Below are 24120 nucleotides of genomic sequence, written 5' to 3'. Positions count from 1 at the left end.
ATATAAGTTTCTTCTCTCCACATCATCAGTCATTTCAAAGTATTAGTCCCTATTCTGCAGCAAGCCCCCTCCAGACTCTCTCTCTCTCTGGCTGGATCGATCAGTTAACACTAGGGGCTGAGTACAACCCCTCCTGGGCATTCCCCTCTGTACTATGTCAACTGCCCCCTCCTACCCTTCCAGAAGGAAAGCAAAGGGGGTTTGGTCACACTTTATGTTAATAAAAGAAAACAGGAAGTGACACCCCTCAAGCCATCAATCAGGAAAGCAGCCTGGGCGCTGCAACCCCCTGCGCTCTCCAGAAAGCTGTGCTGCCTCTTCAAAAGCAGGACACCCTCCCCACCCCCCACGAGAGCCTGTAACCAAAGGCAGCTGACAGTAAGAACGCAAAACATGTGGAGACTGCTCCAAAGGAACATCAGTGGATGCTGCTTACATTGGAGGGGAAAAGAAAAGCGCATAAGAATGTGAGAGGCAGCATATCTAACCATGTCCCCTGAAAGAGAAGTGCAATATATAAGGACCGATACTTCCTCCCTATAAACAGCAGTGGGTGCACCTACTGTAGTGCTTGTATACAATAGCAACCCTATTGAACTGACACTGGCTCTGACCAACTTGAAGAGACCAGCTCAGACAAGATCCTTTGTGCATGAGGGTGGGGGTAGGAATCATAAATGGACTCTCTGGTATAACAGAGTGCTGTTCTTCTCCAGCATTCACCTCTGGGTGAAAGTGTGGAGAGGGAAGATAGCAGGAAGCAGCCATTTCATAGCAGTGCTCCAACTTATCCGCCTGGCAAGGAAAAGGAGACTGGGGGAATCTTATTCCGAAACAGAGGCTGGCATCAACTGTGGCAGTTTTGAAGGGTTTTGGATGACAAGGTCATAGCAGTCTAAAGCTAGCAGGGTAAGGAGTACTTGGTACACTCCCCTTGTCTGTTCCCGGTGGGAGGAAAGGAACTGACTAATCATGGTAAGAAGCCCCCCACACCCCTCTCTGGGAAGCATACAATGAAACTGTGCACCTCTTACCTGGGACTGAAAACCAAACAAATACCCCTGCCCCTCTCAGCAAGGCAGCCTCGCACCCAGGGATATGGGAATGCCCAGAACAGGCCATCTCTACACCAAAGAACAAGAAACTAAAGCCCAGCTCTGAGGAGGAAGTTGGGAGACAGGAAGATAAAGTGACCTTTGTTTCCACCATTTCTGGACCAAACAAACCCATTACAGGAGTAAAAAAGTGGGCAGGAAAAAGCACGAGGATTGAGTTAAAAAACAATTCAGTGCTTCAGGAGCGCTGCCCGGCACAGCACAACGACTCCGGGGTTGTCTCTCTTTCCAAGAAGCTATATTTATAAGATTTCAAATTTTTGTATATTTCTATTTTTCATTTTTCTTCTCTTTTTTTTTTTTTAATTCTTGTTTTCCCCAAATATTCTCCTTCCTCCTGGTCAGTTGGCCAGGACAACAGGCTGGAAAGACTGGCTGGGATACTGCATGGCATTCAGGTTGTAGCTGAGTCCTTCCACAAAGGGAGACTTCTCCAGAAAGAGGCTGTTGCTGCTGCTGCTGAAGACCTGAGCCATGTCAAAGCCACTGCCGCCGCTGGTGCTAGTGCTGAACTGGGAATCCGGCGGGATGCTGCCGCCCTGATTCTCATTGGTGACACCCTCAAAGAAGAGGCCGCTGGCTCCAGACGATCCGCCATTGTAAACAAACTCCTTGGCATTGGGGGAGAGCTGTGACTGAGGAGCTTGACTCCCTCCGCCCCCAATGAAGTTCAGAGAATGCATAGAGAGGGAGAGGCCCTTGTGCTTCAGCAGGCTGTTGGTGGGTGACCTGGCCATCCTTTGCTGCTGCTGTTGAGCTCCTGCTCCCCCACCCCCACCCTTCTTCATCTTGGTGGAGCCAAACTTTGTGGCAGCAAATGTGGCAGTGGTAAAGGTGATGGGCTGCGCAGAGCGGGGGATGAAGGTGGGGCTGGGTGACTGGCCAAAAGATGGTGATGGTGAGTTGGACAAGGAGTTGTCCTGGCTACCAATGGGGACAAACACCTGGGCATCAGGGTTGAAGCTGCTCTTGATCTCCTTATCCAGCTCAGCTGCACTGCAGCCCTCACTGTCATCCAGATACAGGACCTTGACAGACCCTTTCTCGCCAATTTGGTAGGAGACCTCAGAAGGATCAATCCAGACGCTCAGTTCTTCAGGCACATTGGCTCGCACATCCTCTACGGCCAGCCCACTCCGTTTGGCCGCCAGTTCCACCACCGGATCCACCGTTTCCCCGATGTGGACGCAGCGATAGCCAGAACCCTTCAGAGGCTTTTCCGGGTACCAGTGGCCCTCATATTTCTTCTTCAGCAGGCGTTCTAGCTCTTCACCAAACAGGTCTGCCCGCCTCCGGGGAAGCTTGTTATACAGGTACGAGATGATGAAGTTCAGAGCAACTTTGATCTCCAGATGCATACTCCCTTCACAGCAAGCAAGTCAAGGCAGTGTATTGAAAGAGACAAACAACATACACAAGATTTGGCTCCAAGAAATCCTAGAAAAGAAGAAAAAAAGATGGATGAAGGGAGAGAAGAGAACATGGCAACTTTAATATTGTTGAGGCAAACAGCTTCATATATTCACAAAAGGATTAAACGTTTCTACAAATAGCATTTGCAAGGCTACTTCCTAGAATAAAACCTACACGAATGCACTCAATCCTTATGTTACATGACACAGGTGGATTGCAAGAGGAGGTCAGGAAGAAATTCTGCCCTACTAAATGGAACGAGTACTACGTTTAACTGTGTGCGCGTATGATGCCGTTCTCTCAAGTTATCCAACACTGATCCCCAGTGGAGACAGGATACCAAACTAACTGGACAGTTTGTTTTGGTACAGTGGTTAGTATGTATTTTAATATATCTCCTTTTGCTTCAACTCTTATTTATTTCCTTTCACCTCATGTGCCTCCGATTTAAAAAAATTACATCAAGGCAGAATCATGAGAGTCTTTCACTATCCTGAGTGGAGATCAACTGCTGAACTCTGTATGTCAACACCAGCCTCTCTGCTGAGGAACAGCAACAACACTCAGTTGGAAGGCAGCGGCTGCTGGTGGTTTTTGGACGTTTGCATTCTCTGGTCCTGCTGGCTCAAGGATGAGAGTGGAGGTGAGGGTATGATGATAGCGAGGCACTAACTGCCAGCCCAGTTTTACTATCTCCTCAAAGTGGACAGTTCGTCTGACATTCAGATACTCACCTGCCCCCGACAGAGGATTTGTCTGGCTAAATCAAGCTAAAAAGCTTCACGTCTCAGTTTAATTCAGGTCAGTAAATAGTGTGGGGTGTGCACACTACATAGATTGCTGGACACCTGCCGTGCATAGTTCCCAGCAGAAAAGGGTGTATGGAGAGTATTGTAGGCCCACACAACTTTTAACTCACTTGCCAAAACAGAAATAATCCTCCTTCCCTACCTGACGAGGTCATTACTGAAAGCAGGAAAACCCACAAAAGCAGAGTATGAAACCACAATATTGACTTTCTAACAAACAGTCTTTTTCCAGGTACCAACAAACTCTCTAGGTGGGTCATTTCCTCAAAGAGAAGAGATGGGAAAGGACAGAGAATCTCAGACTTTTTAAAAAAGAAGCATATCACTGTCAACTCCTGCTCCATCCAGCAGGGAAGCAGCACATCCAGTTTTTAATTGACAACTTAATCAGAGGCAAGTCAGCTCTCCACTACCCTGGGCTCTGCTCAGACAAACATGCACACACCACATTCACTCACGTTGGCAAAATGGGCTTAAAGGACACTCTCAAGCCTTTAGCCCAAGCATTTAGGTTGCAGGCCAAATGGACGTGTGTGTGTGTGTGTGCACGTAGCACAGAGTTAAGACACAAGCCTTCCCCAGCAGAACTAGAAACCCAGGCGACACTGGTCTAGACCAAGAGAAGCAGAAAGGGAAACAGATTAGGGCTAGTTTACCTACCCTGGTTGAGTGGATGGCAGGGAGTAAACATGCAGCATTAATGGTGACATGCACAATTTGTTTTTAAATGAAAACTGACATATGACAAAAATGACAGTACGAATTCTATGTTAAAAAGATATTATATTGGTAACTTATGTTCAGGAAGTTTTATTTCCAGGAGTACAACAATAAGCAGTTGGAGCTGTAAATACCTCAAAATCAGCTAGCACAAGAAGCTACAAAGTTCTAGAAATAAACTCCTCCAGGTTTAGCCTCGCATGGAAGCGAGTAGAGGCAGCGAGTGACGCTGAGAGTTGAAAAGGCACCGCCAGCCTTTGGAGCTTGGATTTCAGGAGTTACTGGACCATGAGAAGTTCTGTCAGGTCACTGGGAACTTGCCTAAGTTAAAATAAAATAGAAACATGCCAGGAAGAACTGAACAAGGCAGCTTTCTGAAAGGCCAACTAGGACAGGTCATTCTCAGGCTGGTGTGTGGGTGGGACTCAATAGCTTGGGATGGAGGCTTTCAATGACTTTCAGAGGAAAGGAGAGCCAGTGGACCTGTGGAATACATGCCAAAATAACAGAGGCCTAATCAGCCCATGTTATCCCAAGTAGATTGCATAAAACCAATTTCTGTTACTATGGCTTTTTTTTTTTTATTAAAAAAAAAAAAAAAAAAAAAAAGCACCCAGCCTGCTTCACTGGAATCCGAGCAAGACTGGATGTTAGTGGGAAGACACATCTGGGTCACAATTCTGATCCAGATCCAGTGCATCAGAGACCAAAAGTTAAGTGGGGTGATATAAGAAGATCTTGGTTTTCAAATTTTGGCAATTTTTGTAGAGAAACAAGCATGTTTTCAAGACAGTTCCAAAAATAAGAGACAATGACGGTATAAAAATACAAACTCCCAGAAAAACTGTACTCAGGAAGGGTCCCTTTAATAGAACAAGGACAGGAGGTAAAAAGAGTTTTCTTGCAAAGAGAATTGGTATAGTGATCTTTAACAGAAATTGCCAACAGCCTTAGTGATCCCCAGCAACTGCAGGCACACTGGAACTGACAGATGGGATCAATCAGTGGTCTATTTAGTCCAGTATTATTTCTCTGACATGATCAGCACCAGATGTTTCAGAAGAAGGTGGGGGGGGGGCGGGCGGGGGAGAAAAATCCGAAACACTCCCACACGACTTGATTATTATCATCCCAAAACAGACTCAAGCCTCCAGTGCTCTCGCGTTCCTCATCTTCACCAACATAATCAGCACAGTACTTCCGTGGGAGGCAAGGAGAAGGAGGAGTAAAATGCAGCAGACAACAATTTCAGTATCAGCTGCAGGGAGTTATAAAAATGGAGCACTTTTTTTTTTTTAAAATGGAGAATACTCTGGGGTGGATCTGTGGCTTCAATTTTAAAAAAAAGCAATTAAACCAAATAACAGCATGCCCAAGACAGCACATGCAACAGGTTGGCAGATGCCTTCAAATGTAAGAGCGGTTCCAATGAGCAAGAGGACCATTTATTCCCCACATTGTTAGCACACATAAAATGTTTTTCATCCTTCGGATCCCTTAATCCCAGGATTGCCAATACAAGACCCTATATGGTAGAGATGATACTTAGTTTTAAACCATAAATTAGTTCCAGCTGAATTGGCCCACCTGCAGTGAAAAAATATATTTTTCTTTTACATACCTTAGGGCTTTTGGGAGGGGTGGGGGGGAATGCAAAGGTCTTGAAACTGATGACCAAGGTAGGAAGTATCATAGCATTGTTTTGCAAATGATAAGGCCACCGTCACAGAAAAATTTACATATTTCCCCCCTCCCCCAAAATATATTTGGCTGCGACACATTTTATGATGAAGGGAGAAGGGGGGGAGTGAGGGGAAGGGGAAAAAAGGGAGATGAATGTTTCCACATATAGGTTATGTTGCAGAAATGCAGAGCTCTGGAGACATCAACCTCCTCTCCTGTTTTCACAGAGCAAGATGGTTAAAGAAATGGGCAAAATAACTGTTACACATTAGATGAGAGTGAACACTTTAAACATCCCACATTCCTCGGTGTATGAAGATACTAAGCAGACAAGTTTCAATCTGGAACAAGATCTATTTTTGAAACCCAATATCAAAGGAGCAATATTATCCTCGTTGGAAAACGGTTCTGGTATTCTGCCCCCTCATTAAGCGCACACAGTGACATTTCAAAGGGATTAAAAAAAAAATAAAAAATCAAGGCCAGTAAGATAGAATAACCTTCTATGTTAATTTGCAGGCCACACCCTACCAAAACAACAGCCTTGTCTCTAACCATCCTCAGTCACCCCCACCCACAGATTATAAGAGGCAATCCAATTATTTTCTATGTTTTAACAATTTTAAGGTACATAAACCTCCAAAACACAGAGAGAGAGAAGTATTTTTAAACACTCAGCTATCCCTGCAGACTGTGTGCATGGGGAGGAATGGGCCCTATGGACACACATTCTAGACACTAAGATTGCAAAAATCTATGATCGCCTCTTCCCCTTATAAACACTATCAAAACCACTGTCCCTGTGTGCGTGGTGATGGTGGGTGTTATACAGAGGACACACCCCTCCCAAGCCCCATCCCAGGCAAAATTACACATAGATTAGGGAGCCTGTTCTCCCGATCAGCCTCTCTCAGCTGGGAGTCCAGCTCCCCCGACCTCACTTTAAGCACAGCAGCCAAAGCTCACAGAGGATGATGCATTTCCAATAACCCAGCCAAGGAAATTTCTACAAACACTCGGAATCCGCCTCCCCCACCTTACTATATCTAACACACAGGTTCCTGGGAGTTGCAGTCCTTCACCTTCCACTTCTCCAGGACCTCATCTGAGCCAAGACGAGTGACCTACTTTGCCGCTGAACTACATTTCCCAATATGCCTTGCGCCAACCCTGGCCCAAAGAACCAGCGCCTGCTCAGAGGAGCAGTGTAGAAAATTTTCCATGGCACATGCGCTCTTGGTGCTCTCAATCCTCCCAACCAATTGCCCAACGCAAGAAACACACCCCATGTACCGTGTCATCGGGAATCGCTGGGTATTTTTAGGGGTCTAAGCGATCTCTCGCCTTTCGGGGGGGGGGGAGGGGCCTATTTACCCGTCACCTCCCCATACACACCCCGGACCCCCCCCCCCGACGTATTAGCTAACATCCCCTTGGTTGGGGGCTAGGAGTGAGACTCTGAAGTGGGGTACTGGAGAGCTCTTTGATGGTATGAAAATTGCCTTTGAAGACTTAAGGCCATACCTGTAACCTCCCCCCCCAAAAGCCACCCAGCTTGCTCCCTTCTCCACACATTAGTCACCCTTGCTGTGGGACAGGGATAAATAAGAAAAGGGAGTGAGGAGACAGAGGTCTCAATATTAGGAGCTTTGTCTTGTGCACCCCCCCTTCCAAAAAAATTTAAAAAAACTGTCCTGATTTTTCACACCTTCTAGCCAGTCACTACCCACAGCTGCCTCGCTGTTGGGGGAAGAGATTAGCAGCCAAGCCAAGAGATCCCAAACAAGGACCCAGGAAGAGGCCTGCAACTGGGTGGCAGGGAGGAGGATACGACACGGGCTGATTCCCCCCCAAGGCAAGGACATTTCTCTGCCTCAAAATGTACTGGGGGAAGGGGTGTGTGGAAGAAGGGAAACCCTAATATTCCTCCATGAAGGGTGCCCAGGCCCAGAGGCTTTGGGGAGGCGCTGGGTGTAGGGCAGACCCCTGGGGGAAGGGTGCTTAGGCCTCCCCTGACCTTTACTTCTGCCGACAAATGGCAAATGACCCCTCTTGTTCTCCCTGGGAGAAGGGGGCCCAGGCCAGAGACCTGGCTTTGTTACAGGTGCCCAAGCCCTCCAGACTAGACACTAGCCCCCATCGCCTTGAGCGTACAGGTCTTTAGGCCTGGTCCTTTGTTGGGGACTCCCCCCCCCACCCCGCAGTATAAATATCCTTAGTCCTTCTTAGAGGGGGGCAAAGATGGAATAGATCTGACCTGATATCCACCCCCCACCAACAGGGGATCCTCCCCACAGATCCTCCTCAAAGGGAAAGGAAATTATTCAACCCACTAAGGGCACAGGAATTATATTTCTTGGTCTCATCTCTCCCCCTTGCCCCCGCCCCCAATCTTCCCGGCTTGCGGTGGAGGGGCCGTTCCTGCGGCAGGCCACCCTGGGTTGGCCTTTAGGACCCCATCCCATGCCGGGCAGGGGGGCGACAGAGCATCAAAGAGAAGTGTCGCTTAGCCAAAGCACAATGCCCGCTGTCAGCAGCGCTGCAGGAAGCGAGCCCCGCCGGAGAGCAGCACCCCCCTTCGCCCGCGGCACCCTCCATCCAGCCCCTCCATTTCTCCCTTTTGGACAACGGCAGCTGCTTCCACAAAGGGGGAGCGGATCCAGCCCCCCCCTTGTTTAGCGATCAAACAGCTGCCCTGGTCCAGTCCCGGACCCCCCCCCCCAGCCCAACCCGCAGGCTCATTTTTCTGTAGGGGCTGTCTCTGGACCTTTCATTTTTAAACCCCCTCGCAGGAAGAATAACAAAAGCCAGAACAAAATGGTGAACTCGGGCATTTCAAAGCGTCACAAGCCAAAGGACTGTCACCCCCGCTCCCCCCGCAAATCAAGATCCCACCTACCCAAGAAGCCACCAGCACCAGAAACGCTTTAAAGGATGAAAAGGACGGGGGGGGGCTCCCCATTTGTAGGACATTACCCCCCGCTTCCCAAGCCAAGGCTGGATTTTCTCCCAGCCGCCCCGCAAGCTGCAGAGTGGGAACGGGCAGGGTGGAAACTGAGGCGGGGGGTTCTCCCCAGCCAGCCACGGCTCGGCTCCCCGCTCCGACGGAGCCCGGGCGGCGGCTGGCGCACCGACGGGGCGGAGGAGCCAGCCGCAGTCAGCCAGCGGGGCGAAGAGCCGGGTCCCAGGCCGGCGGGGTTTCAAACAGCAGGTGTAAGAGGGGGCGAGGCAGGGCCGCTCTGTGCCCCCCGATCGCCAGGGAGCGCCCCAGCCCCACTTACTTCGTCCTCAGCAGCGGGCGGGCGGCTCCTTACTCCTGCCAGGGGCGGGTGTTGCTGGAGGGTTTCTCTGGCGGTTTCTTTTTTCTCTCTCTTTTGCACGGGGTGCGGATGGGGTTGCGGTGGGTGGGTGGCTCGCTCCCCCCTGCTACAGCCTAGGTAGGAGGGGTTGTTTGGGGCGCCCCCTGGCAGATTTCCCCCCCTCCTCTCCCGCCGCTAGGATCCGGAGCCTCCCTCGCCCTGGCCCAAAGTGAGCAAAGTAAATGAAAAGTTTCACCCTTAGCAACCCTGCGCAAGGATCTCCTCTTCCACACCCAGCGTGACGCGTCCCGCAAAGGACAAGGGGGTGGGGGAGAAGGGAGAGCCGGAACTACTTCCCCAAACCCTCGCTGGAAATTAACCCTTTTGTCCGCGCCTGCCCCCAGCCATTAGTCGCCGCGCGCCTTCTCCAGGGGGGAGTCCCTGCGCGGGTCGCCCGGGGGCAGCAGCGTGATTGTTTTTTCTCCCTTGCTCCGGATTGTGACTTCGCTAAAGCCTGGAGCTTTTTCCCCCCCTCTTTCCCTGTAGTGATCTGTTCATGGTGGATCATCTCTGGCTAGGCAGCTAAGCGATAGGACAGCGCTGCAAACCAGGGCAGCTCAGCTGGCTGTTTTTGCAGCTTGTGGAGGGGTTTGTAACGCTGTGGTTTATGCACTGGTTTAAGAGAGAGGAGAAAGGGGCACGGAGGGATTTGGAAGGGATCAAACAGCCAGACTGGATTGACCTGAGATTTCCCCAAGCGCCTTATCGCTTCAGGACTTGGGACAGAGCAAGAGCATCAAAAGAGAGGGAAAGAAACGATAAGATTTTTCTTTTATCCCACGTGCATCGTTATCTGACGTCTCCCAGCAGCAGCTACAGCGAATGGTGTTAATGGGGCTTGTGTGTGTTTAGAGGGTGGCTAATCACCGTAGACAACCACCTCTTTGACGGAGAGCGAGGAACCGCTTCAAAAATGACCTCAAAACAGGGGAAAAGTGCTTTGAACAAACGCGTTCACACTCCGAAAAAAACGAGTTAAACAATCTCAGCATCAAATCTCTTCAATTAAAAGGATAAAAACAACCCTCTTTCAAAAAGTGGTTGATAGAAATCCCCTATCCTGATCATTCCACCGGCTGCTGCTCTGCAACGAACCCCCCCCCCAACAACCCCCCCAGCAGCTGTGAGAAGATAAATGTGTTACAATGATTCCCCCTCTCCCCCGCCCGCTGCTCAATAGAAACCCCATTATCCCGTCTCCTCCTGATCCTGCCTCTGCAGCTCTCCCGAGGCGGGGGCTTGACAGGCTCGGTTAGGAGTGGGACACGCGTGGGTGTGCAGCGGCTCTTTGGGCCCGCAGACGGCACTAGCTGAGGGTGCCCCAGGCCTCCAAGAAGGGGACGTAGTAGCGGGGGTGACATCAAGGCAAGACAGACGCAGGCTGCGCTAGCAGCACCGCCCCGCACGCCCGCGTTTGCGCGTGTGTGAACACCCCCCGCGCCCACACAACCAGCGCCTCATGGGACCATCGCCCCCTTCTCACGGGAGACCCCGCGCCGTGCCCGAGTTCACAGGCACTAGCCAGGCCGCTCAGCCCTCGCCAGCGCCTGTTTGGACGGGGAGCGAGGGAGGGACCAGCTGCAACGCGCCGCCACCTCCCCTCGCTTCGTTTCACGGCGCTGTTCGCGCTGAGACCAAGGTCTGCAGCCAGCATCCTCATTGGCGTAGTGTTACACCCCCCGACACGGGAGCAGCAGGCCCCCCCCTCACTCCCTGCAGGGATGTGACTTTAACTGTCTGCTGGGCCGCATTTCCCTCCGCTAAGCCTCTGGTTGCAACGCCAGCTCAGGGACTACTTTTTCCCCAACGCGCTTGCGCATTGACATCATCATCACCACCACGTCAGGCGCAGGCATTGACACGGTGCGAGCAACCTGCAAGGTGCAGCAGCCCAGGCTGTGCTAAAAATAACAGCAGCATGTTAGCAACAGCCTCCCCATTGGCTGGCAAGGTTAGGGGGCGCCTCCGGATTGGTCTGTTGCGTCAACCAGTCAGCTGAAGGGGGCGTGTGCGAGCAGGGCCGCTCAGCCAGGAAGCAGAGGCTGCTGGGAGGTGTAGTTTTCTATTAAAAGGTTCTGGGACGCCTTACAATGGGGCCTTGTGCGTTCAAGTCTTCCTCGTGGAGCTGAACAGCTATATTGTTTTAAGACTTATCTAGGTCAAGCAGGCAGAGCTCACCTTAAGCACAAGCAAGAAAAACGATTACTTAAGACTGCCCTAGCCTTGGCAGCTCATGGCTTGAGTCCCAGCCTGCGGAGGAAGGCAGTGCAGAGCTTGGTAAAACTATTTGAACTCCAATTGATACATCATCTACTAGTCACACTATGACATGCCATGCCATATATTTACCTTTTTCAAAATGGGTTAGCCCCTAAGCAGAGGCTCTGCAGTGACATTATTTATATGCATTTATAGGGCACTAATCACTATTGTACTGGCCCCACTTTCTATGTTTTAAATTGGGAACTGTTAGGAATTCCAAATAAGAACAAATACACAATAAGCTCCTACAGGCCCCTAACTTTAAGCAGTGAGAATAGGAAAAAATACAGCCAATTACGTACCTAAGGGTATGTCTATACAACAATAAAACAGCTGCTGCTGGCCAGGGTCATCTGACTTGAGCTTGCAGGGCTCAGGCCATGGAGCTATAAAATTGCAGTGTAGGGTCTGAGAACCCAGGCTTCAGACCAAGCCCAAATGTCTACACTGCAATTTTATAGCCCCAGAGCCCAAGTCCACTGACCCAGGCTAGTCATGGGTGTTTTATTTAAATGCAGACATACCTTTACCACCCAGGATTCTGAATAAAAATGTGTCTTGCAAAGTGTTCTAGATGCATCTATGTAAGAGACATTTCTTGGGGGAATAAACTCCAGAAATGTGAACCACTACTGAAAATAGCCTGCTTCCACCTTCTGCAAGCTTTGCCTTCAGCACAGTTGGGTTCAGAACTAACACAAATGGATGATAAGTCAGAGAGAGAGAACATGCACCAGTCTTTTAGATAATTAACCACCAGCATCACCATTGTCAGAGAAAAAGTAATTGACTAGATTGGCCAAAGGTCTGGCCCAATTAATCTGTTCCCATTTCCTTTCATCCTAAAGAATTCCTCAGTAAAGGTAGCATAGTAGATTCATATGTAACCTCATTATTGGATCCTCTTAACTTGTGGAGTTACACTTATTTTTTAATCATCTCAGAGCTTCAGACTATAAAAGACTATAAATCCTTTTGAAACAGTTGAAATTCTTTCAGGTTAAATTGCTCTCCACAATGGGTATTCCAAAAAAAATATTCACCCTCAACCCTGTTTTCATAAGGATACTCTTGTGTTCACCGGGATCTCTCTATGGCTCCTTTACACTTCACCCCCTTTTCCTCACAACCCTCTCCCTCCAGCCACCATTTCTGCAGTCAAAGACTGAATGAACTTAGTCAAGAGTGTATCTTGAAAATGTGCTGTGGCAGTCAGTGTTGGATACTACACTGCAAAAGGCATGGCTACTAATTCATCTCCCCTCCCTCCAAAAAAGATTTGCAGCATGTGGGTTGTTTTTTTTTTTTTTTTTTTTTTTGGGGGGGGGGGGAAATAGGTTCAAAATGGGTGGCCATTGGGAAAATTATGAAACCTATAATGAATAGAAATATCTCCATTACTTTTCATTTAACAGCAATTCAACTAAAAGAGTGCATTACGAATTTAAACATTCCATTGCTTTGCTTCAAATAAAATCATCCTGCCACCCAAGCATCAGGAAATGAAATTGACCAGTCTAGGTTCAGTATCATTAGTAAAAAAGCCAATTACATTCTGAAATTGTTTTAGTTTTAATAAGATGTTACTAATAGCACACAAGGACTCTAACATATTTCTCTCTTGACTATGTTCCTTTAATTATCCAGAGGTTAATACACAGAGAGAAAGAGAGAGTGGATTTCCGTCCTAAGGATCCATTTATGGATTCTTGACCACTTGGCTATTATGACAAAGGAGAACTACTGAATCAGACACATGCACAAGAGGGAAGGAATCTCCAGGTTGCCAGAACAAAGCTAGTTTGGCTAGGTTGTTCAATGCCAAAGAAGGTCAGTCAGGGTATAATTGGGCATAATTAGCACTTCCATAGGCAGGAACATTCTTTACTTTCAAGTCACATGACACTTAACTAAACCCAAAGGAAATGAGAAATTCTTTCCTGCCTTAAAAATGAAAACATTTGCCAATTTGAACATCAACAAAAAGTTCCCACCAAGCACCATAAAGAACAAAAACACAGCTGCTCCTATTAAGTAAAGTTTCAGATAGTAAAATCTGATCCCTGTAGCCAACACTGAGAGAGAGAGAGCCCACACTAATACAATCCAGACATTTACTAACATACAATTTTTAAAGAAGGCAACATTTCAGGTTCAGAGGGTCTGTCAAGCAGTGGACCAAATGATTCAAGGGACTGGGGCTGGGTTTTAGAGCCATTTACCAGTCCCATATGACCCTGTCCCAGCTTATTTGTAACCAAAAGTTATGACCCCTTTTTGGTAACTGATATGAAATGAGGTGACATGCATGGAGTGGGAAAAGAGGACTCAGGATATGTGTTCATGTCCCAGAACACTATAAACACCTCATTAGCACTGTGAGCAGAGAGGTTAAGTTTTGAATAGGCCAGGCATTCTCCAGTTTTTTCTAGTGTGAACATTGTAAATACAGGGATTTTCTTGCAGAAACTTCCTCTTCCATTTACAGAAGCACAGCATCCCTGTGGTAATTACAGCAATGACATATGTAGAAAAGGAATACCAGGCATGCATATTTAGCTTTCTTTAATTCAGTTTAGCAGCATGGCACCTAGCTGTTCAACTACTATTCTGATGAGTGCCACTATAAGACCACACTGCTCTCTGCAGACACCCACCAACCATCCCACAGATCAGTTTGGGAACCTCTGAATTAGGCCATTTGAGACTGAACTACTTTCTGAAGTCCTGCCAGAGGCCCCTCCAGGGCAGGGCTGCGGCACAACAGGAGGGCAGCGTGTGCGGGAAGCTTGTACTGCCAGTGCCCTTGCTGAACCGGTTCTGGGCTTAAAGAAAGAACTTTGGTCTTCACAACTGTCAAGGCAAGCAATTTCTACTCATTTCAATGATTTTTTTTTTTCTTTTAAAAGACTCTGCAATTAACCTCACAGTTCTCATCACACAGAATCTCTCTGTTTCAGAGAGTCTGTCTTTTCTAGGGTTCCTTTCTGGGGATTAGAAACTAATGAACGCAAGACAAGTAATCACATAAGAAAAACAAAATCTTCACTGTAGTGCTACCCTTCTGTATCTCTTGCTCTGCTTCACAAGGGAGGGCCTCATCTACACTAGCAGCTTTAGGACAATCTCCCATCCTTGCGGTAGCAGCACAGGAGAGGCACTGCCACTGACCTAGGCTACACATGCTAGTGGCAGTAGGTCTTCTCCAAAGTTGGCTGTGTAGACAAGGCCAAGGAGAAAAACAACTCTCTCCCTCCACTCGACCAATGGATGAGAACCACTAGATAAGGCAGTTTAACTCTTTCACAGCTGCCAGAACATGGAGCTACATACCTAGTAATCAAAGTTCTGATCTTAAACTATAAGCCCTTGATTCCCTATAGCAGTAGCGAGACTGGGAGTGCTGAGGCAACAGCAAGCACAGCTGTATGGGGGAAAAGGAAGGGAAATTCCTTGTCTCTCTATAGCGATCCCTGCCTGGATGGTACTTCTAGTTGTGCCAACAGGCTCAGATGTGAACACTACATCTCAAACTACATCTTTGTTGGGACCCTAGACCACAAGTGGGAAATTCTACTGCATCCCAAATCCAGTTTAGTTTCTCTGCCCCTCCTGCTCACAAAAGCAGCTCCTTAAAGGTTAACATGATTTGCAAGCTCCTGGTCAGGAGGGAAGGGGAAGGTGTGTACAACCTGTACATGAGCTCTGTCTCCTTCCCCAGGTCTGTGCTGAGCAGCCTGGGAGTCCACAGCCTCTGCTGGTATTCAGCAAACAAGCAGGCTCTAGTTTTCAGTATATGGCTATTAGTCTGGAATATAATAGCTGGTTTCCAGCTACAGCACAGAAGGCTCTAACTTCCTGCAGCAGGATAGAGTCAAGCAGCTCAGGAGGTTTTAGAAAGGGATTGGATGTCTGCACGGTGAAACAACATCCAGACACATTAGCAAAGGCAAGGGTTACACAAAGCGAGCCACCCTCCTGCTTCAGGACATAAAATGATCAATGGCTGGGGTGAGAAAACAAACAGCGGTCCTTCCCCAAACCACCACACAGAGAGGTCAGCATAGCCATGACTGGCCACTGTCAGAGAACAGATGGCTCATTGTTAATTTCTAGTTTTGCAACTCCTAAATTCTTAGTGTTTCAATCACCTTACAAAAGGAAACTCCGGGAGGACGATGGGTGGGATGAACTAGAGAGAAATCCTTCTGTTAGAAAAAGGAAAAAAACTTTATTGGTTTACATTTTGCAGAGGTAGTTACAGAAAGGGCCTTCAGTTAATCGGCTGAAGAAAACATAGGGACATGTAATGGTTGTGCTCATATGAAAGGGCATCAGCTATGAGCATGCTAGCCTCCCTGTATAACAATATATAGAGATTTTCGGTGGGTCTGCAATCTGAACTCATTCCTCAGACTTTAGAGGTGTGGCCAGGGGAGAAGACTTCTTATCAGCTGAGAGGAAGATCATGGAAAGGAGAACTGCACGTGACTCCCCAATTCCAAAAGCGGGCAAGATGTGTAAAAGCAGTGCTACACCTTGATAGGAGAGCAGATCCCCTTAGAATGTAAATGCTTGCCCACCAGGCGTTCTGCAGAACTGTATGGCAGACACTAGCCACGCTGGAGAGATGGCAAGAATCAGTAGCCTGCTTTTGCCATGTGCCGTTCTCAGCTATTATCAGGTTCCAATCCCCAGTCAATTTTGTTTCTTCCCCCACCCCTCACACATAGTTTAACTTGTAACACTTTAGAGAAGATTAATTGGTTCTCAATAACAGAGAAGTCCAGAGATGCTTTAAGACCCTTTCCCCAACCCTGCAGCGGGTACAGCAGCACCAACGGTGGATCACCTCTTCTTGAAGCCGTACTTCTTGCGCTCATAAAAGAGATCTGTCTTGGAACTGCCCAGATTGACTATCTTAGGGCAGCCATCCCTCTGGAAGCATGCAGAGAGAAAAGGACATGGTTAGAGCAGAACAAGCTCGAATGGGGTATTAAGAGTGACCACTATCTTCCACCCCAAAAACCACCTCCTGGAAACACCCATGCAGGCGCAATTCCCTTCTACTCCATTGGCTCCAGCCATCAAAAAAGAGGAAGTGTAGGGGAGGAGGGAAGCCCTGCTACCATTAACTAGAACATTCTCTTCCTCAGGGGAGCATGGAGAACAGTTTGAATAATATAATCAGTTTAATGAAAGAGATGTACATAGGGCCAGCTTTAGGCACTGCAGGGCCTGATTCAAAAGAGTAGCCGCTGAAGACAGCGGCAGCTCTTCTGCGGCAGCTCAATTGGCTGCTGGTGCCTTTGGCGGCACAGGGTTCTTAGGGATGTTGCAGGGCCCTCTTAGGGGGAATCGGGTGAATCGCCCTAAAATAGTCCCTATATGTACAGTGCCCCGAGACTGGATCCTTCTAAGCTGACTTATGACACGACTTATGGGGGCAAGGGGAACAACCTTTCCCCACCCTGAGTTAAGAGTAACCTATTTCCATTAGGTGTTAACACATATTCCTTGTGCCCTCAGTTCCTGCAGCTGAAGCAACTCCCAGATTTCCCACACTTTAGACACATCAGAATAGAACTTGATTCACTGTAAAGGTCACATGGCCATTTTGCAGGTGCAAGGGTACTCGTAGCAAGCGTATTTTGGGAGGCCTCCACATCCCAGTCCTACCAGCTGGAGGGAAAGCCAGACGTAAGTGGAGCAGGTTACGGAGAATAAATCAAGTATGCAGCTGTGAGTTATGGGAGATGGAAAAATGTAAATAAAAATCAGAACATGAGCCAAAACCCTCCCTGATAATGGGAGATGGGACATGTGCATGTGCACGCCAGAGAACGTTGCCCATGGGTCACCCAGCCTGGCATCTGTGCACCTCTTGAGGACAAAATGCTGCTGCTGGAGTTGGCAGCTGTGCTGTGCTACGAGGCCCAGTGGGCACTGGCACATGTGCCCTGGTTGTTGCGTAAGCCTGAGTGGATTAGACGAGAAAGCTTTTGGGCAGATGTCATCCACTGCAGAGACCGCACCCAAGCTGCAGCACCAAAACTTGCTGTTATGGGGGAGGAAGGAAGAGGTGGGAGGGGCAGGATAGCAGAGATAGAAGAGGGGAAAAAAATGAAAAAATTCTCTCCTCTCCCTTCCCACCACACCCACATATATGCCTACACCAACAAGCCTCTAGCTCTTGTCTTGTGGTTTCACTTTGAACCTCCTAGGTGGGGCCCTTCCAAATCTTCCCTCCCACAATTTAGGGCATCTGTGATAAACCTGGCAGCTTCATTACAGGCATCTGTTCATTCATCCACCCCCTCAAAAGGATTTGGCACATGCTCATACTTCTATTGTCAAGAAAGAAACCCTCACTGCAACCCACAACTTGCCAGGATGACATGGCATGACCCTGGCCTGTAGTCTCAAATGGGGCATGTGTGGAACCAACGCCTCTCCACGAAAAAGGAACCAGGCACCTTTGCCCCTTTACATGAAGGATGTTTCCTTCAGCCATCTCATCCATTTTTTGCTTTTTTGCTTCACATTCTAATGGAAGTATGTTCCTCTTGACTCTGTCTGGGGCTGAATGTAGAGCATTTGGGAAAATAAGTAACTCATTTGACTAAACTAAGGGAGTGTTAAAGCTTCAGACACAGAGCTCTGTCTGCAGAAGCAGTACTGTGGTCCTGATCATTTGTGTTCATTTAAAATATCCTCTCAAGACACTTTTCCATAGGAAATGGGTGTCCACCTTTAATCACTGCATTCCGTCTCTAAGTTCCACCTGCTGTTTTATTTCATTCATTCACATCCTGCTCTAACTGCATATAGTGCTGCTGTACACGGTCATACTGCCATGTTTCACCTCAAAGGTGGCTGTGTTTCTGTGTGCAGAGATCATTCTCACACCACTGTCATTAAGCACTATGGGATCCTGCTACAGAAACATAAGGGAACAGGACCACTAGAAAGAGGGCACTTCTAGGTTGAAATATGTTTGCCAACAGTACATAACACCCCACAGCAGTGAAAAACTCATATCCAAATAAAACGGAAAGGGAGTTTTAGGTCTGTAGAGCACAATTAACTGAGTTGGAATTTGGCTAGGGCACTAGAGCCATAACCCATATTCTTATGAAAACCCACATGGGATTTTAATGGCTACAAGTGGCCCATGACTTTTGTTTTTCATCTAACCCAGAGGAAAACACCAGCAGTACCGGATGTCCTGCAGCACCACACATACACAGGGCCATTGATTCAGTGTTGACTGAAGTAGTCACATGCTTTTTGCAGCATTTGAGAATTTCTAAGCTAGTGACCTGACCCTGATAAAGTTTAGCTTGTGAGACCTAGTAATATAACATCTTACGTGGTAATGCTACAGGCAACGTGTGGATGAAGTGAATCACATACATGCAGTTTGTAAAGTATTTTTCAGTCCTTTGGGATAAAGGCACGAGAGAAATATCACAGGGCTTACTTGTAGATCTCACAGGATTTTACAAAGGTGGCTAAGCACCACTATCTCCAGATGCATAAAAGAGAGGAAGAGAGGTGAAGTGACTTCCCCATGGTAACATAGCAAGCTAGTGGCAGAGTTGGTATAAGAGCTCAGGTGTCCCAAGTCACAGCTCCATGCTCATTCCACAAGACCACAGCTGCCTTTACAGATAAGCATGACTGCTAAATAACAGCACATCTGTTCAACAAGAGACAGAAAGACAACCTTGAGGCACTGCATCCAACTTACATCCTTCTCCTGGATGGTGCACTCCTTGCAGTAATAGGCATCAGAGACTCCTGGACCTCCGCAGATCACACAGCGCCCTTGGTACGACCCATAGTTACACTCATCACATATGCGCACAAGTGTGCAGGGTCGCACATATGAGTCACAGATCACGCATTTACCATCACCTACAAATAGAGAACACAGTCCTCAGCTAAAGAGTTTCCTTCTCCACCATTCCCACAGAGAGGGGATTGCTCCCTATCCAAACAGGTCCCCCATACACTCTAAAATAGTGAGACTGAGCTGGGAAATCCTTCTCGCTGACGTATGACAGACATTTTACTTCTCTGAAGAGAATGAGCAAGTAGAAGAGCCAGTATCTTACAAAACTTCATTTTCAAGTCTTTTTGCTTTGCAATCAGAATAGAGATGAGGGCCAGCGCTCTGATCAGCCAGCATTTTACAGAACTCTTCATGACATCATCCCACCACTGTGTTATTCAACTTTCTGAGGAAATTTAGCACTTGTGAGAAGCTGCGGAACTGACAGCACCAAACAGTCTTAACTACAGGATGGGGTAAAACATGGGCAGCAGCAGTGCAAGCATCTCATGCACCACCACATAAACATGAGACTGGAGTACTACCTCCAAAGGATGAAAGGGGAGGTTCAGTCTTCATGATCCTTGACTTCTGAGAGGGCCAAAAAGGGGCGGATTTGTGTAGACAGCCACAACAATTTCTGTGATGTGGAAACCTCACAAAGAATTGAGTGAAACCTAACAACTCATTTCACATAGGCCATATAGCCATTAGATGCCAGTGACAGTCTGTAGTGTCCTGGACTATATCCAAATCAATGACCAAGAGCTGAAAGGTTCATATCCTATTACCAGTCCCCTTGAGTCATCTAATCCCTACCACCACTAAGGAATCTTATCTCTGTAGTGATGAGGCTTCAATTACTTCCTGTGGAATCTATTCCACTGGCCATATACTCGTAAAATGCTTCCCTAATGTCAGACTAAGGGCTTGGCTACACTTGCTGATGTAGAGCACTGGGAATTAAATCAACCTTCAGAGACTGCAGCAGGGAAAACGCTGCTGTGTGTTTACATTGTCAGCTGCAAGCACACTGGCATGGCCACATTAGCAGCTCTTGTAACACCACAAAGAGCAGTGCATTCTGGTAGCTATCCCAGTGTACAAATGGCTGCAATGTGCTTTTCAAATTGGGGGGCTGAAGTGTGACAGGGAGTGTGTTGTGTGTATGTGGGGGGAGAGACAGTGTGTTTTGGGGGGCAGAGGCAACCCGCCTTTTGGTGTCCCCCAAAACAAAAAACGCCCCCCCCGCCCCCCCGTGCTGTCCTTGTTGAGTGTGTGTGAGAGAGAGAGAGAGAGAGAGAGAGAGAGGTGGGGGGCAGGGAGAGATGGGGGAGGTCTGCTGCTGTCTGAACTTACAACAGCAGCATTCCACAGTAATGGTTTGCTTTGTCCCAGTGCAGATAAACATGCTGGCTGTCAGAAATGCAGCTTTGAAAGGGGATATCTGCATGCCTGCAGCCAAGTTCAAAACAATGAGAAGAGTGGCCACTTGATTTCAGGGGATTATGGGACATTTCCGGAGGCCAATCACAGCGCAGTAATGCAACACGTTGGCGTTTCAGCCAGGGTGCAGCAAGCTTTATGCTTCTTATGGAGGTGGATTACCAGGAGCGCTCCAGCTGCAGAGTCCAGGCGCTCTAAGTGCCTTGCCGGTGTGGACACCTCAGGAGTTAGAGCGCATTAAAGCAGCCCCGGGTGCCCTAACTTGCAAGTGTAGCCATGCCCTAAATTTCTCCCTCCTTTGCTCCTTTTCCCACTATTTTCTGAGACACAAGCTAGCAGCCTTAATTCATTTATACTGTGCCCATGAAAGGACTGATCATACCCTCTCATTCTCCCAAGTCTCCTCTTTTATAGTAGGAGAAGAATGTATTTAGTTATGTCTCTCTTCACATGTCCTAGCTTCAGATAATTTTTGCTGTGTATTTCCCACACTCAGGATTATGACTTGAGCCTTTATCAAATCGTGCAACAGGCATTTTTGGAAAACGGATTTTTTCTTTTTTAAAATTACCAAGTTATCTTTTTGCAATACAAGTGGATCATCATAAACTGATCAGTACAATCCCAGTTCCTTAAACTCTGGCCATAAACCTGTTTTTTTATTCACACGTAGAACCCTCTCCCTGTACCTTTTCCATGACACACACCGTAATACTCTGTGCTTTTATAGCATCTTCCATGTAAGCCTCTCAAAGTGCTTTCCACGTATTCATCAACTTAACCTCACAACACCCATGTGGGTTTGCCCATTTCAAAGAGTGATTTGTCCAAGCTTACACAAAAAATCAGTGGCACAGCTGGAAACAAAATCCAGGCTAAATCTCAGTTGTATATTCTAACCACACAACAATGCTCTCACAAAACACCACAAGCAGATGTTATACTTACATTTTTCACACAGTCTTCCAATAGCTGCAATAAGTAAAGCAGAAAAAAGAAAATTATTTTTGACAAAACAGGGACAATTCAAATAAAACTTTTGTTTTAAATAGGTGAACTGCAATTTAAAAGTGAATTAATGTTTTTTAAAAAAATTGTTTAAAATCTAAACTTATTTAACGAAGTACAACAGCAGCCTTAACATAGCAAATACATACATTTTAATAGTAAACAGTAAACATCCTTCTAGACATACGTGTGCCAAGAACAGAGTGTAGAGTTCAATGTTTTCCATGCGGCATTCAATGGCACCATTCCTACTTCCAGCACAGCGCAGCTTTCACTACACTGCTTCAGGTATTAGCAACAGCAGGAAAATAATAGAGCCCTTGTACACAGGCCATGGCAGAAACTTCCCATTGCATTAATGGGAGCTGGATGAGGTTTTCAGAAATGAAATTATTTTCAAATATTTTGTTTTACATCTATGTTTGGTTTTGAAGGCTACTAGCATATTCAGGTCATGTTCAGGATGTTATTTGAATTAATTGAAAAAAGTATTACCATTTGTCTGTAAGATTTCAAAACAATATTAAATAAATAATACTGTAGATGAATGTATGCAGTGTTCTTGTAGCCATGTTGGTCCCAGGATATTAGAGAGACCAGGTGGGTGAGGTAATGTCTTTTATTGGACCAACTTCTGTTGGTCAGAGCTCTTCATCTCCTTAAGCAGAACTCTGTATAAGCTCAAAAGCTTGTCTCTCTCACCAGCAGAAGTTGATCCAATAAAAGATATTACCTCACCCACCTCGTCTCACTAGTAGATGACTACGGTAAGTATCAAGCTATAGAGAGTTATATACCCTAGGGACCACCACACCAAAGACTCAGTCACCACTGAGCAGATAGATACCCACCAAGGAGGAAAAGTAGGTGTCAGATAGAGTTAGGCCTCTCACCATAAAAGTATAGTTCTACTCTGAAAAGCGATTCTCTAAAAACAGCACCCAGGTTTCCATGTTTCCCTTGTCTCAACGAGAACAGTTCAAATTTGCACTTGCAAGTAAAGATTTTTTTTCTGAGTCATCCAGCTCTGGATCCAAGAATCAAGGTAGTTTCTTTCTCTCTCATGCCCCATCACCGTTATATAGATTTAGCAAACCAGCTTCTGTTCTCAGTTACACCATCTATTGCACAGTTAATTGAGGGCAGAACTTGGCCCCACAATTGGAAAGAAATCAGCAGTTCTGATGATAATGAGAAAACCAAAATATTCTCCCATTTCTTCTCTTGGCACTGCCAGGATAACAGGAGTAAAGAGCAAAAATATTTGGTCACTAAAGTGAGCAACTATGACTGCTTAAGCATACAAACTAGTCTGTTGAGTAAGTAAATATTATATTCATTTTTTCTAATAATTGAGGTGGAATTAAAAGTATTTAAACCAACAGGGCAGTTAAAACTCCATCTGGTCACTTAAGAGGCAGCTAATGTAGAAAACAATCTACAAAGATAGAATTACAACAATAGACCCTTATGTTCTTTGTAGGTCACAAGTTGGCAGTCACACAGTCAGGTGTTAGGTTATATGGGAACACAGCATGCATGCCAGAGCACACAGGTGAGGCACAAGGCCAAGAGCCCTGGGCTACCTGGAGAAGGGCAGGTTACTGGGGTAAATGGGAGGACAAGGCTGTTTCTAAAAAGTGTTTTGCATACGTTTCTGTGGAAGTCACCCCAATGTTAGTAACAACCCCCAGCACTGACAGGACACCTCCCAGCCAGAAAGCACTTCATGAAGGGGGGCAGCGAGACACATCCCCCCCCCTCCCAGGCTTACACAGCCAGTCTGTGGCAGAGCAGAAACAGGACTTGGGTCCCTCTGACTCCCAGATTCGTCCTGGTACCACACTACCAACATGCCCCTCCCCCCTCACTGGTGTCCCGCGCCCCCCGCTGCCAACGTGCCCCTCTCACCCCCAACTGGTGCCCTGGGCCCCCCTGGCCCGCCAAAGGCCTCCCCCCGACTGCCGGGACAGGGTGTGTGGGACGCTCCGCCCCTCCCCGCGCGCAGGCCGAGGTGACTCTGGAAAGTCTCGGGATCCCCCACCCCACGGGCGCGGCAGAGACGGAACCAGGGACATCCGCGTCTCACCCACTCCCGCCTGCTTGCGGCAGAAGATCAGGTCCGGATGATGTTTGGCCATTGCTCGTCACCGCGCCGACCTAGTCGCGTGGTCACCGTTGAGCCCTTTCACCCTTGAGCTCTCACCCCAGGTCCTGTCAGGGTCTATGTGCTTTTCTCCCACAAAGCTGCCCGAGCTTCCCAATGACAAATGCTAAATCACTCCACAGCCACATGCATAAAGCGCCCATCGACCACGACTTTCTCCCCAGAGTCCCCTCCGTTAAGCCGGATAACGCCTCCCCACTGCTTGGTATACTTTCCTTCCAGGACCTGCAAACCCCCCCACACCCCCTCCAGGCGCAGTCGCTTACCGAAACCCCACCCTCTCTGGGGTTTGGCCCCGCCT

The 24120-nt window shown here is 47.6% G+C and overlaps 2 protein-coding genes across 3 annotated transcripts; both read right to left on the bottom strand.

Annotated features, from left to right (window-relative positions):
* Window positions 1-217: 217 nt before the first annotated feature.
* On the bottom strand, window positions 218-9260 carry TOB2 (transducer of ERBB2, 2). Of its 2 annotated transcripts, none has more exons than XM_032787425.2 (2): window positions 9022-9260; window positions 218-2552 (listed from the first exon to the last, which is right to left on the bottom strand). In XM_032787425.2, exon 2 carries the CDS (start codon window positions 2471-2473, stop codon window positions 1457-1459), a length of 1017 nt encoding a protein of 338 aa, XP_032643316.1. In that variant the 5' UTR covers window positions 2474-2552; window positions 9022-9260; the 3' UTR covers window positions 218-1456. The 2 variants fall into 2 exon arrangements, with proteins under 2 accessions (XP_032643316.1, XP_032643322.1); XM_032787431.2 differs by lacking the exon at window positions 9022-9260 and adding an exon at window positions 4192-4210.
* Window positions 9261-15567: 6307 nt separating this feature from the next.
* On the bottom strand, window positions 15568-23868 carry PHF5A (PHD finger protein 5A). The gene is made up of 4 exons (XM_032787415.2): window positions 23742-23868; window positions 21593-21616; window positions 19115-19281; window positions 15568-16299 (listed from the first exon to the last, which is right to left on the bottom strand). Exons 1-4 carry the CDS (start codon window positions 23791-23793, stop codon window positions 16210-16212), a joined length of 333 nt encoding a protein of 110 aa, XP_032643306.1. The 5' UTR covers window positions 23794-23868; the 3' UTR covers window positions 15568-16209.
* Between the last annotated feature and the right edge of the window lie 252 nt (window positions 23869-24120).

The sequence above is a fragment of the Chelonoidis abingdonii genome, chromosome 1 (genome assembly GCF_003597395.2).
Source record: "Chelonoidis abingdonii isolate Lonesome George chromosome 1, CheloAbing_2.0, whole genome shotgun sequence".
Taxonomy (NCBI): Eukaryota; Metazoa; Chordata; order Testudines; family Testudinidae; genus Chelonoidis; species Chelonoidis abingdonii.
Note: the sequence above shows the minus strand (reverse complement) of the source record. Positions and strands in the feature narration are given on the sequence as shown.

Bases quoted from the DNA above. Each gene is read 5' to 3' on its own strand.
- TOB2 (XM_032787425.2), bottom strand. From the start codon at position 2,473: ATGCATCTGGAGATCAAAGTTGCTCTGAACTTCATCATCTCGTACCTG.
- PHF5A (XM_032787415.2), bottom strand. From the start codon at position 23,793: ATGGCCAAACATCATCCGGACCTGATCTTCTGCCGCAAGCAGGCGGGA. The intron at 21,617-23,741 runs GTGAGACGCGGA...TACTTATTGCAG, and splicing joins CCGCAAGCAGGCGGGAGTGG to CTATTGGAAGACTGTGTGAA. The intron at 16,300-19,114 runs GTAAGTTGGATG...GCATGCTTCCAG, and splicing joins GCACCATCCAGGAGAAGGAT to AGGGATGGCTGCCCTAAGAT.